Raw genomic sequence first — 17,690 nt, 5'->3', positions numbered from 1 at the left:
CCTGTCTCTTCCTCTCTGTGGAAAATCAATAAAATATATATATTTTTTAAAAGAATCAGAACTTTGAGAGAGTGAGAGAGAGAGAGAGAGAGAGGATAGAGGCCCATAAAGCGACCCTCTGAGATGAAAGGGGAAGAGAGGACCCTGGGAGGGAACTTAGAGACCCAACAGAAGCTAAGACCCTCGATCTTCACAGCCCACAGAACACCCGGTGGCCAGCGGCCGAGCCTGGACCCTCAGAGAAGGAACATGAAGGGTTGGGGAAGGGTGGGGAGCGGGCAAGTCTGGGAACAGGGGTTAGGGAAGCCCGGCCTGAAGCAGCCAGGAACCCAGGGCGGGGGCGGGGAGGGAGCGCGAGCCTCCTGGACCTTCCTGGGGAGATTGGATTGAGCTTCCTTTCCCGGTGAGGATTGGGGAAGGGGAGGCCCAGCATCTTTGGGGTCAGCCCGGGGAAAGCAAGTTGTCCCATTCTACCCTCTCCTCAGGCTGCTCCAATCCAGGGAGACCTGCAGCCCCAGCCCAGAGAGGCTGCACTCCGCCCCGACCCCAAACACGTTCTCTCCTTCCACCGATGGTGGGCGAGTGTCTCCTCAGAACGCAGTCTGCAGGGGGTTCATGAATGGGGTGTCTGTCCTCACCCCCTTCCCTCCAGACCTGCGAGGGTGACCCCCTTCGAAACAAGGGCCTCCGCCAGTGTGATGCCATTCGGTGGCCAAGACGACCTCACGCCGGGTGATCGGAGGGGCCCTGACCCAGCGACAGGACCTGTGTAAGAGGCAGGAGCGGGAAGGCCATGAGGAGCCGGGAAGTGGACGGATGCCCGGCTCCCCGGAAGCCGCAGGGGCGGGAAGGGGCTCTCCCGGAGCCATCGCAGAGGCCCTGGCCCTGCCAGCAGCTCATTTCACACTCCGGCCCCCAGAACCCGGAGGAAACATTTCTCCTGCCTGCGGCCGCCGCGTGTTCTGGCGGCGCTGGGAGACGCGTGTAAAATGATCTGTAAAATGACCAGGAAGTGCTCAGGGATGCTTCCAGCCCCGAGTCTCACAATCCAACCTTTCGGCAAAGAGGGGAGGGAGCTCCAGGTCTAGTCAAAGGTGTGCCCTCAGCCCTGCCCCTGCCCACCGAGATTTCCTCCGTCCACGGAGGAGGAGGAAGGCCAAATGAAGAGCCCACTGCCCGTGACCCACCACCCCTTCCCCCTTCGCCCACAGCTCACCCCATCCTCGCGGGCTGGTCAAAAGGGCCAAAGCTCACCGGACCACACAACTAAAGGCAAGGATCTTCTCCAAAACAGGACTCGGCCTTTCTGAATTTGTCCTTGCAAGCGTCGCCCCTTCTTCACAGAGACTCCCCCCCACCCCCTCCCGTCTGCCTTCGTCCTCTGCCTCCCTCAGTCTTGGGGGACAAGATATGAGGGATCCCCAAGCACGGGAACGGAAGGCACTCTCCCGCCCTCCCTCCTCTTCCCACGACACAGCTGGAGGGGGGAGGGGAGGTCAGCGGGTTCATAAAGGCCAGATGTTGAGGAGAAAGAGAGCAGGGCCCACCCCACGCCCACCACTCCACCCCCACCCTCACCCCCAGCAAAAAAAAATAACTGAGAGACACGGTGTGAAACACGAACACAAGTTCTGTGGTCCAAAACAGTATTTATCAAGGATCTGCTCTACGCAAACAATAACTTTTTACAAAGCATTTTCACAGAAAAGGAGACGAGTCCTTCCCCAGGATCACATGTGAGAACTGTTCCTCCCTCACCCTGTTTGGTGGGGACGGGGGGCCTGACTCGCTGGTGTGGACAGAAAGGTCCCGGGTCCCCATGTGGCTGGGCAGATCCTCCGCCCCCAGGTTCCCCTCACACCTACACGTGGGCCCTCACGGAGAGTTCACCTCCCCTGACCTCACCTGGGCGGAGGAGAAAGCCGCTCCATCCCTCCCACCCTCCGGGATCCCCCCAGCCTGAGGGCGTGGTCCAGGCCTAGCTCTCCCCTCCCCCCACAAAACAGAACCTCTGACCTCAGGACTAATCCCCCGGCCCTGCCCCCTTCGGATCCATCAGGTCCCTGACAACCCCCCAAAGGCCGAAGGAAAGGGGCCAGCTGAGGGTACCGCAGCCCGGTCCCCCCCCAAACCCCCACGCTGCCCCTCCAGACCCCACTGACCCTCGTGTTCGGGCCCAGAGCCCTCCCTCCACCCCCTCCACCCCTCCAGTGTCTATCTCTGAAGGAGGCCGAGTTTAGTGTCCAGAGGGACTCAGGCCTCCCCTCTACCTCCACCTCCTCCCACCCACAAATCGGTGCAGAGGACCTCAGAAGGCAACTTGTTGGGTCTGATTGTATTGATTTCTTCCACCTTCCATTACTTTCCCTGGGAAAACCTCTGGCCCCTTCCCCAGGCGAAGTCGCTCTTTGCCGGGGAGGAGGTCCCTGGGCCCTGCCTCTCCTGCGATCTAATATGGGGAGCAAACTGGGGGAGGGGTTTGGCTGACCAAGGGACACCTCTTTGACCCATAAACTGAGAGCAAACAGGAAAACTGACGAAGGAAACCCGAAAACCGAACAGAAGGGGGAAAGTTGGTGGCTGAGACCGAGGATCTCAACAGTCAGGGGGGGTCTCCTGACTTGGGGGCCCCTAGGAAAGGGGGTGATCGTCAAGCTGCTCCCCTTCCCCCCAAGAAGGCTTCTCGGTGCTCAGGACGCTGGGGAAGGCCTGAGGGGAGTCAAGGGTTAAAGGCCTAGCTGGTGGGGATGGGGGCATCCAGTCACCCGGGGAGCTGCCAATCACCTCCCCACCCCCATCTCGGCCCCTCATCCCCGAGCTGGCCCACAGCGACCGGTTTGTCCATCACCAAGGTCTCTCCATCTCTCTCCGCCTGGGCGTCCAGGTGCAGCCTCTCGCGCTCCCTTCTGGGGTGAAGGCACCGGCCCCCCAGAGATCCGAGAAGGAAGAGCGGAGGGACTGGAATCTGCGTCGTTAAACTCTTCCTTTAAGCCTTCTCCCGACTCCGGCCTTCAGATCCTCTCGGGTGGATGAGGGGGAGGGGGTGTCACCCCAACCAGTTAGGCGCTTGAAGATCGCTGTCATCTGAGGTCCCTCTGACCACACAGCCCATCACACATCAACGGGGGAGGCACCGTGTGAGAAGACCAGCCCGCAGTTTGGCAGGAGGTCCCGCGTTCACAGGTCCTCCTCCAGGTGGCCCCCCCAGAACTTGACGCCGGGGGGCTCGGGGACGGCGGGGCCCCCCACCTGCCACCTCCACAGCGGGTGGGCGGGCGGGGGCTTGGCGGCGTCTCCCCGCAGGCGGAGCGAGGCCGCCGGGCCCAGGTCCCCGTCCTCGCCCACCACCAGGGCGGCCGGGCAGGGGAAGCAGTCCAGGAGGCGGAAGGTGCTGGCGGCCGGGAGCGCGGGCGCCGGGCGGCGGGGCTGCGCCGGGCGCGGGGGGCGCGCGGGCCGCCGGCGCTTCTTGGCGGCGCCCCGGGCGGGCCCTCGGGCCGCGGGCCGGTCCGGGCCCCGGCGCAGGCTCGGCGTGTCCAGGGCGAAGCCCTTTGCGTAACACCAGAGCTTGGAGCGGCGGATCAGGCGGTCGAAGTGTTCCTGGCGGAGGTTGTCGGGCGCGGCCGGGGCCCCGCGGGCCGTCGAGGGGCCGGCGGCGGGCGCGGCGGGGGCGGCCTGCGGAGGGGCTCCGGGCGCGGCGGCCGTTTGGCCGGGCGGGGGCGGCCCCCCGGGCTGGAGGGAAAGGCCCGCAGGTGGCGGCGGCGGCGGCGGCGGCGGGGGGCCGGGCTCCGGGTGCGGGCTGGCGGCGGCGGCGGGCCCAGGTGCAGGATCCAGAGCCAGGGCCGGTCTAGGCGGGGCCGAGGCGGGGCTGGTGGCCGAGTCCCGAGGGCTCCGGGGCGCCGGGCAGCGGCCGGAACGGGCGCCCGGGTGCGGGAAGCTGCCTCCGCCCTCTTCCTCCTCGCGGCGGGCCCGGCTCGCTGCGGCGGCATCCTGGCCGGCGGGGGGGCTCGGGGCGCCGGGCGGCCCGGCCTGCCCCGCGGGGGGGCTCAGGCCCTCCGGGGCCCGGCGGCCGGGGCGCGGCGGGGCGCGCGGGCCCAGCGGCAACGGAGCCCGCGGCGCCGGCTCCACGGGCCCGAGGCCCAGCGGGGACGCCCGGGGCTTGGCAAGGGCGCAGAAGGCGAGGGCTCGCAGGCAGAGCGGGGAGAACTGCGGGCTCCCCAGGCGCGGCTTCCTGGGGGCCGCGGAGCAGGGCGACCCTCGCGGGGACGCCGGCACCGCGAGGCGGGGAGCGGGGCACAGGGTCTCCATGGAGCCGCCTGCGGGGGCGCCTGCTGCGGGAGCCCAGGTCCGAGCGGCGGGATGCCCCGGCTGCCCGAAGAGCCCGCGGGCGAGGGGAACATCGCCCCCCCTCGACGGGGAGGTCTCCGCTCACGGCCGCCCCCGGCCCGCACCCCCGGGGCCGCGCAGCTCTGGCTCCCCTTCCTCGGTCGCTCACGCGGCCCTCCTCCCGGCGGCCGGACTCCTGGGTCCCCGCGAGTCCCTGCGCGGTCGGTCGGCCGGCCGCCCTTCCTGCCGCCGCCGCGATCCCCGGGCAGCCCGCCCCCGCGGGAGCCCCTCTCCGGGAGCCCGGAGCGCGCGGAGGCGGGGGAAACAAAGCCCCCGGCGGCCGCGGGAGGCGGGAAGGACCCCGGGCCCGGCACCCGGTGCCCGGGCCCAGGCGGCGGAGAGGGCGCCTTCCGCCCGCTCGGCTCCTTTCTTCCCCGCTGGCTCCGGAGACCGCGTTCTGGAGCACGGCCCCCTCGCTGCCCCAATACCAGCGCCGGGGCCGCGAGCGCGCCGCTGATTGGGCGGCAGCGCCCGTGACGCAACAGGCCCCGCCCCCGCGGCCCCGCCCCCGGCCCCATTCCGCGCACAGACAGACACACGTGGACCCGGCGAGGCCGGGCGGGCTCGGAGCGTGCGCGGGTGGGTGTCGGAGCCGCGCTGCACGTGGCCGGGAGGCGCCCCGTGCACTCGGGCGTCGCCGTGCAATTCGCGTTTTCCCTCGGCGGTCACGGTCTTCGCATCCGTAGCCCGGGAACGTTCACGTCTCCCCTCCTGGGGCTACGTGAGCTAAAATAGATGGAAAACAATGTGGGAGGAGAAGAGGGGATGAGGCCATGGTGGCGTACCAGCCTCAGAGAAGGCTCCCTGCCTCTCTGCTCCAGGCCCCTAGAACACTGGGGGTTCAGAAAACACTGAGCGAGGAGTGAGGAATTGAGTGAGGGTGCCAGGGGAACAAAGGAAAACATAAATTCGGGGGAGGGGGAAGGTGTTATGACGTCACGGAAGACGGTAGACTTTCTCAGTACCTGTTTCCATTTCTCTCACTGCAGTTTCTGAACGGCCTCTGGACCAAATTCCGAGCGGCTACCTCTGCAGTCCTCCCTCAGATCCCACGACTCTGCCCTCTGGAGTCTTGAATTTCAAAAATTGGTGGAAGAGGCCAGAGTGGGGGGGATGCACAGACACCCCCCCCAAAAAAAAAACAAAAAAACAGTAAAGCAAAGAAAAAGTGAATCCCCAATTTAAAAAAAAAAAAAACATAACGGAGGACCACCGCCCCGCAGCGTGGTCTATTTCTCACCCTTCTTTCGTTTCTGCAGAGCCCCCTGTGAAATGAGAGTCTTAATCACCACTGCATCCTCACTGCCTAGACCCATGCCCAGGTGTAATAGGAGCTTAATAAACACGTGTAAGTGAATGAAATAAATACTCCCCAGAATATTTTCTTCTTGATAAAAATCAGGATATCGGAATATGGCCACCTCCCATCCCCAGAAATACAAAGAGAGCTTGGCAGGATGGCTTGGAGTAACGGGGTAGAAGGGGGGTGAGGGGTGCCACAAAAATACCTCCTTCTGGGGCTGGGGTAGGAGAGGGCTCCTGTAAGGGTATGAGAGATGTGACTTCCATCTGTCCCTCCTGGCCATGGCCACAGAAGCAGTGTTTTCCTACGCGTCAGCAAGTACCGTCTGATGGAAAGGAATTAGGACCATTGGCCTCCCGCTGCTCTTTGCAGAGGCCAGAGGCAAAGGCCTCAGGGCGGGGCTTGAGTTTAGGGAATGGGGGAGGAAGCGGTTCTGTTGCCCAACACTCTCACCCCCTGACAGGTCAGGTGTCATGCGAGGAGTTCCCAGGGTCCCGCTGGTCTAGACTTCAGGTTCCTAGATGCCCCAAAGGCTCCCTGCCCCTCCTAACCCCCACCCCCCCAAGAGAACAGTCCTAGAAGGATGATGATCTTCACGGCTGCTCTTCTGGGCTGCTGTGCTGAGAACTCTCGCCGAGACGGCGCCTGGTTCTTCTGCTTGTGGGGCAGAAGGGCACCTGCCTCCACCCACTCTGCTCCAGCCTCTCTGCAGCTGCGATGCCGGGAGAGAAGGCCGGGGCCCCTGCAGGAACCTGGACGGCACAGATCCACGGCCTCCTCCTCCTCCCACTCCAAAAGCCACCAGTCCCCCCACCTCTGAGCGCAGGGGCGTTATCAGCAGCGACCCTTACTGCTGAGAGTCCTTCCCCCAGAGGGAATTCCCTCCACCCCCGCGCTCCCTTCTTTCCCTTCCCCGGAAGCAGGCGCCCCAGGATGCAGCCCGGGCGGGAAGGTCCTCCGCGGCACAGGAGCACTTTGCAAACAGCAGGAATCCGTGCCCCTCTCCAGCTGAAAGGACCGAGAATAATCACGCCTCGGTTTTCAGAGCGCTTGAGCCGGAGGAGCCAGTTCCTACCCCCAGCCCCCAGCTGTCAATCCTGGGCAGGTCATCCGGACGCTTGGAGTCCTCATGTCCCTCTCAGTGAAAGGGGGACAACAGCCGCGGCCTCCCCGCACTGTCAGGAGGGTGGGAACCCGATGGGACGGGGCTGGCCCCGGTTGCAATTCCCGTTGCCTGCAGTAGAGGTCACTCGACCCCGTCCTCAGCCAGTGGGATGAGAAGGCAACAACAAACACCCTTCTCGGAACCCCTATTTCCCCACAGGAGCAAGAGGGACAAGGCTAGATGCTGGGTTCCAACGGACACCTCTGAAATAAGGCGTATTCTGTATCGCCCCCCCCCCCCCGCCCAGCCCGTGGCCCAGAGGCCTGTGTTCAAGAGCTTGAGAGCCAGGCACCTGCCTACTTGCCCTCCCCTGGAGGAAGGCATGGCAGGGAACTGGCCCCAGCGATCCAGGCCAAGAATAACTTCTACAGCCCTAGCTGGTTTGGCTCACTGGACAGAGCATCAGCCTGGGGCCTGAAGGGTTCCAGGTTTGATTCCGGTCAAGGGCATGTACCTTGGTTGCAGGCACATCCCCAGTAGGGGGTGTGCAGGAGACAGCTGATAGATGCTTCTATCTCATGGGTGTTCCTAAGTCTCTAACCCTCTTCCTTCCTCTCTGTAAAAAAAATCAATAAAATATATTTTTAAAAAGTAACTTCTATAGTACTGACTATATTCCAGTCCCAAGTTTAAGAAATTTGTGTTACTTAATCCCCGTGACAAGTTTATAAGATTCTATGTATATTGTATATACATATCTATTTTTGTTAATCCTCACCTGAGGACATTTTTTCATTAGGGGGAGAGAGAGAGAGAGAGAGAGAGAGAGAGAGAGAGAGAGTCAGAGTCATCAGACATTGATCGGCTGCCTCCCAAACAGACCCTGACAGGGAATCAAACCTGCAACCTTTTTGGTGTGTGGGATGACACTTCAACCAACTGAGCCACCTGGCCAGGGCAAAAGCATGATGTTTTTGAGCTTCATTCCTGCTGTAGCCTATAGTAGCGCCCCCTTTTATTGCTGAGTCGTCCCATGGTGTGGAAATAGCAGTTTGTTTATCCATTCACATTCGGGTCGTTCCCACTTCTCAGTTACTAGAAATAATCATCATAAACATTTGCATACAAGCCTTTGTGTGGACATAAGTGTTCATGTTAAAAGTGGAATTCCCAGGTCCTATGGTAAATTCGTGTTTGGCTTTTGAAGAAACTGCCTAACTGTTTTCTAAGCTGGCTCTACTGTACCATTTTACATTTCCATTCATGGCAGTGTTATAAATGAGGAAAATGAGGGACAGTGACTTTAAGTGAGATTTGCCCAAGGTCACATGGCTAGCAAGTGTCAGAGCCTGGACTCAACCCAGGTCCCAAGTCCATGTTCATAACCCAGAGTCTACCCCATGACAATGAATGGCAGAGGGAAGCCATTTCTTTTTTCTTTTTTTTCCCAACTATATTTTATTGATTTTTCACAGAGAGGAAGGGAGAGGGATAGATAGCTAGAAACATCAATGAGAGAGAATCATGGATCAGCTGCCTCCTGCACACCCCTTACTGGGGATGTGCCCACAACCAAGGTACGTGCCCTTGACCGGAATCGAACCTGGGACCTTTCAGTCTGCAGACCGACGCTCTATCCACTGAGCCAAGCCGGTTTTGGCGGGAAGCCATTTCTTGCCCTCCCACACCACAGCCACCACCGTTTTGCCTATCTTGCTTCTAGAATTTCCTAAGGCAGGATCTGGGCTCCACACCAGCTGGGATGCATCTCCCCTTAACCATGCCCATGCTGGGCTCTCCTCCTGGAAATGAGCACCTCGGGTTAAGAGCTAAAGTTCTGGCTCTGGGTGGGTCTATGCATATTCCAGACTCATCATTTTACCAGCTGTGTGATCTGGGGACCAGTTACCTAACCCCACACACACACCCAGAAGCTTACCTTCTGGTAAACCAGGGGGAGCCAGGTTACATACAAGCAGACAGTATTCCTCCCAAGGAGACAGTGAGGACGAAATGAGAACCCCAGCCGAAACTGGTTTGGCTCAGTGGATAGGACCTTTCTGCTGACTGAAAGGTCCCAGGTTCGATTCCAGTCAAGGGCATGTACATTAGTTGCGGGCACATCCCCAGTAGGGGGGGTGTGCAAGAGGCAGCTGGTAGATGTTTCTAGCTCTCTCTCCCTTCCTCTCTGTAAAAAATCAATAAAAAATATATTTTTTTTTAAAGAAAAAAAGAAATGAGAACCCCATGTTTAGCGCCTGGTCCATGACGCCTTTGATAAGTGCAAGTGCTCTTGGCAGTAGCTTAGCCTTTTCCCCTTCTTCTGTCTCTTCCCTTTTTCCATCCCTACGCCACATCCCCAGGAATGGTTCCAGGCTGGCCCTCCTGCCATACTTTCTCCACGTGCTTAGAATGAGTCCATCCGTCTATTTATCCACCGTCACTGAGCATCCACCTTGTAGCCAGCCCGGGCCGGGCCCTGGAGACTCGGAAATGATGGAGACACAGTCTGGAGAGAGAGGTGGGTGTTCCGGCTACTTTGAGAAGTAGCAATAGAGGAACCTTGAGGAGAAGGTCCAGACAGGGGGACCTTGAGGAGAAGATAACCTTCCACTCTGTTCTAAAGGTGAGCAGGACCGCACAAAGGAGGCCTGAGAGAGGAGCTCCAGAGGCAAGCGAGTGCCGGTCCTGCTGCTGCCACCTGCCGCCGTCACCAGCCATCTACTCCTGTTAAGCAGAGAGGATGCCCTCAGTGGTCCTGTCCCATCTGCCCTCGCAGCGTCATCCTTTATCCCTCTGGTAAGTCTCTCCCATGAAAAAGCCAAATCTTCCCTTGACCCTGTAGGCTCTCGCTTCCATCTCTCCCCCCTCCACAGCCACGCTTCCCCCCACAGCTGTCTAGACACTATCTTCCTTTTCTCACTTCCCACTGACTCCTCAGCCCACGTCCATCTGCTCCTACCTCCACGGCCATCAAAATAGCTCCTGCTGAGGCCCCGGGGGCCTCCGTCTCTTTAAAACTCACAGACTCTTTAAAACTCCCACATGATTGGCCTTGGCCTTGGCCTCTCAACGGGGTCCCATAGGATTGGCCACTTCCTCTTTCTAGGAACTTTCTAGTCCCCTGCCTTTTGGAGGCACCTGGCTCTCCTGGTATCTTCAGCACAGGCTCACTCTCCCGGCTTCAGCCCAAGCATTCGGGCTTCTCGAGGTTCAGTCCAAGCGTCTCCTCCCTTCTCTCTCCAGACAGTCTCCTGTGCCCACGCCACAGTTACCAACCGGCCACCGAGGGGCTCAGCTACGCCTCTCCTCTGAGCTCCGACCATGACACCTGGCTGTCCATGCAGCTCCCATCTTGGGCATTTCTAAAGCCCAGCACACCGTCAGGGACCCCCTCCTCTGGCACACTGTCCATTCCCAAGGAAAACTGCCCCAGTTTACGGCTCCTGCATCCACCCACTTCCACAGCAAGAGGTCATCCTGGCACCTCCCAGCCAACGCCTCCGCAGGTCCTGTGCTCATGACTCTCCGTGTCTGTCCCCCAGCTCCATTCCAGCCCACTCCAGCAGCGCCCCCACATCCTGTCATGTCCCCTCTACGTTATCTTTTCAAGCCACAAATCGGATTGTGTGACACCCCCACCCACCCACCCACCCACCCATTCCCGTTTAAAACCGTGTCATGTCTTCCCCTTGCCTTCAGAATAAAGAGTGCCATCACTCACTTGACTCACAGGTGAATCTGGCAACGGGCCCCCTTCCCTCCACCTCCCCTGTGCTCTCCTCTCTCCCTTCAGCCACCCCGACCGCCTAAAGCAACAAGATCCCCCCTCGCTCGCCTACCTTAGCACATGCTGTTCCTTCTGACTGTATACGTCCGCCCACCGCCCCTCTCCTGTGCCTGGCCCACACCTGCTCCTATTCTGAGCTCCACTGAATCACTTCTGCCTCAGAGAAAACCTCTCCCGCCCCTGCAGGCTGGGACCAGGTCAGCTCCCGCCATTATCCCCGCTGGAGACCAGTGTTCCTTCCTTCACACGTTTTCACTCACGTGTCCCTGTTCATAGATTAGGGTGATGAACTGATTATTCACCTCTCCCCTGCCACAGCCCATGTTTCAGGGAGACAAGGACCACATTCAACTTTTGCCTTAGCTCAGTGGTGAGTCCATAGTTGGCACTCAAATCCATATTTTAAATTTGTTCATCATACACATTTCAAACTGGGAAAAAAAAAAGAAAAGAAGAGAATCGTGAAATGAACTCCATATGCCCATTACCTAGATAGGTAATCATGGTAATCATTATTAAGGCCAGTGATCTTGATCCGGCATCTAGAAGGGTTCAGGAATCTGGAGAAAGGGCCAAGTGTAGATTAAATAAAATTGATGTTTCTCTCTCATTGATATTTCCGGCTTTCTGTCCCTCTCTTTTCCTGTCTGTAAAAAATCAATGAAGTATATTTAAAAAAAATAAATGAGGCTTAAGAGATATAACCAAATGCAACACACAGATCTTATTTAGATCCTGGTGGAAACAAACCAAGTGTGAAAGAAGCATTTTGGGGGGCCCAATTAGGGAAATTTGAATATGGGTCGGTTCTTAGATGATTTTAAGGAGTTATTGTTAATTTTGTAAGGTGTGGTTATAATAGTGTAGTAAGAAAACTTCCTGAAGAAATTAGGACTGAACAGTCATGAAAACTCTAAAACACTTGAAAATATTCCAGTAAAAATGGTAAATATGCTACAATGCTGGAAGCCAATTCTAGCATGTCATAATTGCAAGAGTTTATCAAAAGGTTGATGGAACTTGGGGACTCAGCAAGGGCTGAGTCACATATGTTATCACCTGTTGGGAATAGCTAAAGGCATTTCCCCAAACCTGACAAGGATGCATTAAATTGATTGCTTGCTGACAGACAGCACAGGGCATCTTAATCTACATGTTATCGCCTCCTACTGACCAAACACCTGAACAGCTGTATGCTATTCCCCAATCTGACAATGGACTCTGTAGACTAACCCTGGCCTTTGGAGTGTATATCTCCACCTTGCCTTAGGACAAATTGTGTTAATAAAAAACAAGGGGTCCTAAGACAAGGAGAACTTGGTTTCTTCAGCCAAACTGACCCCTTTCTCCCCAATAATGCCTTTCAAAATTATGTTTCATCTTAAGCCTCATTTAAATCTAGAATAACTCTTCTCCCCTATGCCACTGAGTTGTTGAATTGCTAAGTAAAGTATTTTCAGTAAATTGCACACACCATGTCCCACAGTCTAGATTTGTCTGATTGCTTTCTAGTTGTGCTGTGTATCCTCTGTTTCCTGTAAACTGGAAATTAGATCTACAGGCTTGATTCAATTCGGACTGACTGGCAAGTACTTCCTGGATGATGATGCTTCCTCCGTGACTGAGCGCCGCCGCCAGCTCCCCTCTGATTGGCGGGCTCACTGATGACAGCTGATGCCTTAAGTTTCTTCTTTAGGGCCAGCAAGTAGTCTGTGAGACAATACTTTGAAATGTCTGTTTTTATTCATTTTTTACTGTTTTGTTAAAGAATGTTTTATTGATTTTTAGAGAGGATGGGAGAGTAAGAGAGAGAAACATCCATGTGAGCGAGAAACATCCATTAGCTGCTTCCCCATTAAGCCTGCAACCCTGGCGTGTGCCCTGACCTGAATCTAACCAGCAACCCTTCGGTGCACAGGACAACGCCTGGCCAATCGAGCCACCCCTGCCAGGGCATATTGACTAGGTTTTCAGTCAACGAATGGAGGAGGTCAGTGCGGCTGAGCAGCGGTGAGGGCGGTGGGTGAGAACCAGAGTGAAAGGGTCATAGGCCTTGATGAGAAATTTGGACTTTATCCGGTAGGACGGGCAATTACCAACCCCTTTTAAGCAAAGGAAGTCATGTGACCACACTTGGCAAGGGGAAAGGGTGAGGAAGCACGAAGCGAACAAGGAAGGAGCGTTTCCGGATGCGCAGCCTGAGCCCAGCTCTCTGCTAGTGTTTGGCACACTCGGTCTAAGTGCCATGTTCACCGTGTTTTAAAAGAAAAACCCCATTTCACCGATGAGGAACATGGAGGCTCTGACTCAGTCACTCACCCAGGGTCACAGCCAAGGATGGGGGCGACCTAAGGAAAGCAGTGACCACAAGGCTGGACAGGGATTCGAGGCAGAATCCGCAGCCCTTGCAAACAACAGGCCACGGGGAGGCGGGGAAGCGGGAGCCGGGCCCGATGCTGACTCATGGGTGGGATGCAGGAAGAGACAAGCAGGTTGGAGGGGAAGATAATGAGCTCAGGCTCCCAGCTGCCCAGATGCCTCCGAGCCGCTCTCTTAAGAAATGATGTCTGTACCATGACAATGTCTATAAATTGGCTTCCGGCATGACTCGATAATTAGCTTAAGTTATCCCTCCTTGGCATTCTGTTCAATGCAAGGACACTCTTCCATCCATCCTGCTGAGGCCTGTATGCTGTGTGTCAGGGTGTGTGGGAACCTGGGGCTGTGTGGTCTGTCCCTTGGCTCAAGGGGGCCAGGGACAGACGTCACAGGGTGGGCGGGCTGTCTGTTCTCTCAGCTAGAGTCTGTCTCAGGGGTGAGGGCTCCCCATCAGATAAAGAGCTGGTGAGGGTGGAGTCCTGGAACCCCCCCAGTCAGTGCCCAGTACACATGAGTGTGGCCCAGGGATTGGTCCCAGGAGCCACATGTAGGATATAGTGACAAGGAAGGTGGTCAGTTGCGTGGCAGTGGTCAAGGTCAGCTGCAAGGATGCTTAGGGCTGAAAGAGGACTGTGTTTAGAGAAATCAAAGAAACTTAAGAGTGTTGACATGGTAGATTTTAAAAAAATATATGTATTTATTGATTTCAGAGAGGAAGGGTAAGGGAGAAAAAAAAGCCATAAACAATGAGAGAATCATTGATCAGCCACCTCCTGCATGCCTCCTACTGGGAATTGAGCCCACAACCTGGGTAGGTGCCCTGACCTGGAATCAAACCATGACCTCCTGGTTCATACGTTAACACTCAACCACTGAGCCACGCCTGCCAGGTGACAGGTGTATTTTATAAAATTTGGCAGCTGATCCAGAGGACTGAGGAGATAGAGAGCTGAGAAGGACCCTCAAGTTTTATCTCAGAAGAGAGACGGGACCTACAAGAGGAAGGTGGGTCCAGGCATAGGGAGATGTTGAGTATAGTTTGGGGCTCCATGAGCCAAATCTAAGTAGGCGTAGTCCAAGAAGACCTGGGGAAAGAGGTCTAGGACTAGAGAGTAGTCAAGACTAAGTCATGAGCCGAAACCAGTTTGGCTCAGTGGATAGAGCGTCGGCCTGTGGACTGAAAGGTCCCAGGTTCGATTCCAGTCAAGGGCATGTACCTTGATTGCAGGCACATCCCCAGTAGGGAGTGTGCAGGAGGCAGCTGATCCATGATTCTCTCTCATCGATGTTTCTAACTCTCTGTCCCTCTCTCTTTCTCTCTGTGAAAAATCAATAAAATATATTAAACAAACAAACAAACAAAAAAGAGACTAAGTCATGGGCACACAAGTCAAGGTCATGAGTAAGCTTTTACTGGGAAAGTCATGTTGGGTTCAGATGGGATTGGCAGGGGACCAGGACTCCAGCAAAGGCAGCTGGGAAATGTGAGGTGAGACGTGCAGGGAGGTCATGAGGATCAAATGCCATAGGGAGATTAAGTAGGACAAGGACCAAATGTTACTGGCCTTAGTGATTCTAAATGACCAAGTCAGGGGCCCAGGAAACAGGCTCTGGCTTATAAGAAAAGAGAGAGAGAGAGAAAGAGAGAGAGAGAGAGAGAGAGAGAGAGAGAGAGAGAGAGAGAGAGAGAAATGGGGGACCACGTGAAGGTGGAGCCAAAGAAGCAAAAAGCAGAACTGTCTCTTAGCAGGGCCCAGCACAGGACACCACCCCACTGGCACCGCTCACAGAGCCGTCAGGAGGGACCCCACCGGCCTCTGTCCTGGCTACTTGCCCCTCAGAGCAGAGCATGAAGGCATCGGATTGGAGGGCGTAGGTCACAGGTCCACGTGTTGGAGGCTCCGAATTCCTTCTTTCAGTAAATATTGATTGAGCGTCTCCGATGTGCCAGGCACAGGTCTCGGCCCTTGCAAAGAGCAACAAAGTCCACAAAGATCCTTGTCTTCATGGCCCTGACATCAGAGGGGAAAGACTAACAATAAACAACAGACATAAACCTGTGAATGCTGTCGGAGGCTAAGAACAAAGAGAAAGCATAAAGAAGGATGGAGAAGTTCATGTAAGGAGGGAGCAGAAAGGGCACAGGGTGTGGTCCTGCGCCCGGTCCAGGAGAGCCGGGCGAACAGGCAGGAGTGTGCCCGGGTGCTCAGCAAACAGCGTGGAAGCCGGAGGGGTGGCTGTGTCGCACCAGCAAGGGGAGAGCTAAGGCCAGAGCGATCGGGGCAGCAGACTGGATAGGACCTCATAGGCCCCTGTAAGAACTAGGGGCTTCCCACTGAGGACAGTGGGAACTCTGGGAGGACTTGGACCCCAGGGGTGACCCGATCATCCTACAGTTTATTTTTTAAAGGAAGGGAGAGGAAGGGAGAAGGAATAGAGAGTTAGAAACATCGATGAGAGATAGAGACATCGATCAGCTGCCTCCTGCACACCTCCTACTGGGGATGTGCCCACAACCAATGGTACATGCCCTTGACCGGAATCAAACCTGGGACCTTCCAGTCCGCATGTCGACACTCTATCCACTGAGCCAAACCGGTTAGGGCTCATCCTACAGTTTAATAGGATCTTTTTAGCCGCTGTGTAGGGAATAGATAGCCAGAGCAAGAATAGAGGCAAAAAGCCGAAACCGGCTTGGCTCAGTGGATAGAGCATTGGCCTGAGGACTGAAGGGTCCCGGGTTCAATTCCAGTCAAGGGCATGTACATCCCTTCGGGCACATCCCCTGAACGGATTATGCAGGAGGCAGCTGATCGATGATTCTCTCTCATCCATGTTTCTAGCTTTCTATCCCTCTCCATTCGTCTCTGTGAAAAATCAATAAAAAATATATTAAAAAAAAAAAAAAAGAATAGAGGCAAAGAGACCAGTTAGGAGGCTCCTACATAATCCAGGGGAAGAGGATGATGGTGGAGACGGTGGGGGAAGAGGATGATGGTGGAGACGGTGGGAATTCATCAGAGTCCACATGTATTGTTAAGGAAGAATTGGCAGAATTTGCTGACAGAGTGATGTGCAAGAGGAATCCGAAATGACTCCAGTTGCCATCAATTAAGATGGAGAGAGCTGAGGGTAAGGCAGGTGGCGCGGGTGGGGGTGGGGAGGAAAGGGTGGATGGAGGGAGAGTTCTAGTTAGGTCACCCCATGGGGGCATTCCCTGAAATAGGAGGGGGACACTGGGCAGCCACAATCCCCAGAGAATGTCCATCCTTGGTGACCTTTGTCAGAGCCATTCAGCAGGGGGTGTGGGAGCCAGAGAGTGAGCATGAATCAAGCCCTGGGGCTCCTGGTTCCCAAACCAGAGCAGGGACGGGAGACTGAGAGACCCAGAGCCAAGGCCAAGAGGGTGGCTTTTAGGACGGAGGTGGCTGAGCCCATTGGGAGGCTGAGGGGAGAGAGGCAGGTGAGGGAGAGATTGCCCATCAGGATGGAGAAACTCCACCAGGGGGAGGAGAAATGGGTCCCAGCTGAGGTTTGGTCTGGAAAGCTCAAGGCCAACAGAAGGAAGCCCTCTAGACACAGTCTGACAGACGAGGTGGTGGCTCTGACATTGGGTCAGCAGGAGTCAAGCATGACCCCAGAATGTGGAATTCCAACTCCGCCATCAGCCTGCAGGCCTTCCCTGTGAACGTCCGGTCCAGGTCTCCTCATCTTCCCGCCATTCCAAACCCCAGGCCCCACACTGCCCCACATGACCAAGGTCTACGCTCCCCAGAATCCAATGCTCTAAGCATAGCCCTGAGTTCAGATCCACTCGGCTGCTTTCCCCACTTCTGCCACAGGCCACGGTTGTGGGACACTGGTCACTGGCTGTCCCAGCACTGCCCAGGCTTCTGATCCCAGCAGCTCCGAGTGGCTCCTTCTCCTCTCTCCACCTGGGTCCCCAGCGCAGCAATGGCTCTGCTTCCTGTTTCAGAGGTACAGCGCTGAGTGAGAGAAGCCAAACACAGAAGAAGACATATGGTAAGATCCCACCTTTACGACGCCCTAGAATCAGCAAAATGAGTCTGTCATAATCTGCAGGATAGAAACCGGGTCGGGGTGTTGGGGGCTAAGGCAATGCAGTGAGATAGGAAGGAACTTTTTGGGGAGATGGAAACATATTTATTGGGATGGCGGTTACATGACTGTATATACTTATTAAAAGTTACCACTTGCACACTTAAAATGTGTGCATTTTAGCCGAAACCAGTTTGGCTCAGTGGATGGAGTGTCGGCCTGCGGACTGAAGGGTCCAGGGTTTGATTCCAGGCAAGGGCATGTACCTTGGTTTCGGGTACAACCCTAGTGGGGGGGAGGGTACAGGAGGCGGCTAATCAATGTTTCTCTCTCATTGATGTTTCTGACTCTCTATCCCTCTCTTTTCCTCTCTGTAAAAAATCAATAAAAAATATATTTTTAAATGTGTGCATTTTATTACATGCAGATAATACTATTTAAGAATTTATTTCAAAACAGAGTGATGGATGTTAGTTGATTGCAGTAATCATTTCACAATGTATACCTATATCAAATCATTATGTTGTACACCTTACACTAATGCATTGTTATATGTCAATTATGGGTCAATCAAACTGGAAAAATGGAGAGAGAATTAGCCCAGGCTGGTGTGGCCTGGTTGGTTGGAGCATTGCCCTGTGCACTGGGGTTTGATTCCAGGTCAGGGTAGG

General features: G+C 55.9%; 1 protein-coding gene across 1 annotated transcript; it reads right to left on the bottom strand.

Moving 5' to 3' along the window:
* Nucleotides 1–1,635: 1,635 nt before the first annotated feature.
* On the bottom strand, nucleotides 1,636–4,793 carry EPOP (elongin BC and polycomb repressive complex 2 associated protein). Its single transcript, XM_084863118.1, has one exon. The coding sequence runs from the start codon at nucleotides 4,303–4,305 to the stop codon at nucleotides 3,178–3,180; it is 1,128 nt and encodes a 375-aa protein (XP_084719244.1). The 5' UTR covers nucleotides 4,306–4,793; the 3' UTR covers nucleotides 1,636–3,177.
* Nucleotides 4,794–17,690: the final 12,897 nt, after the last annotated feature.

Source organism: Pipistrellus hanaki (genome assembly GCF_964339955.1).
Source record: "Pipistrellus hanaki genome assembly, chromosome: 16".
NCBI lineage: Eukaryota > Metazoa > Chordata > Mammalia > Chiroptera > Vespertilionidae > Pipistrellus > Pipistrellus hanaki.
This window is presented reverse-complemented; position numbering and strand designations above follow the sequence as displayed.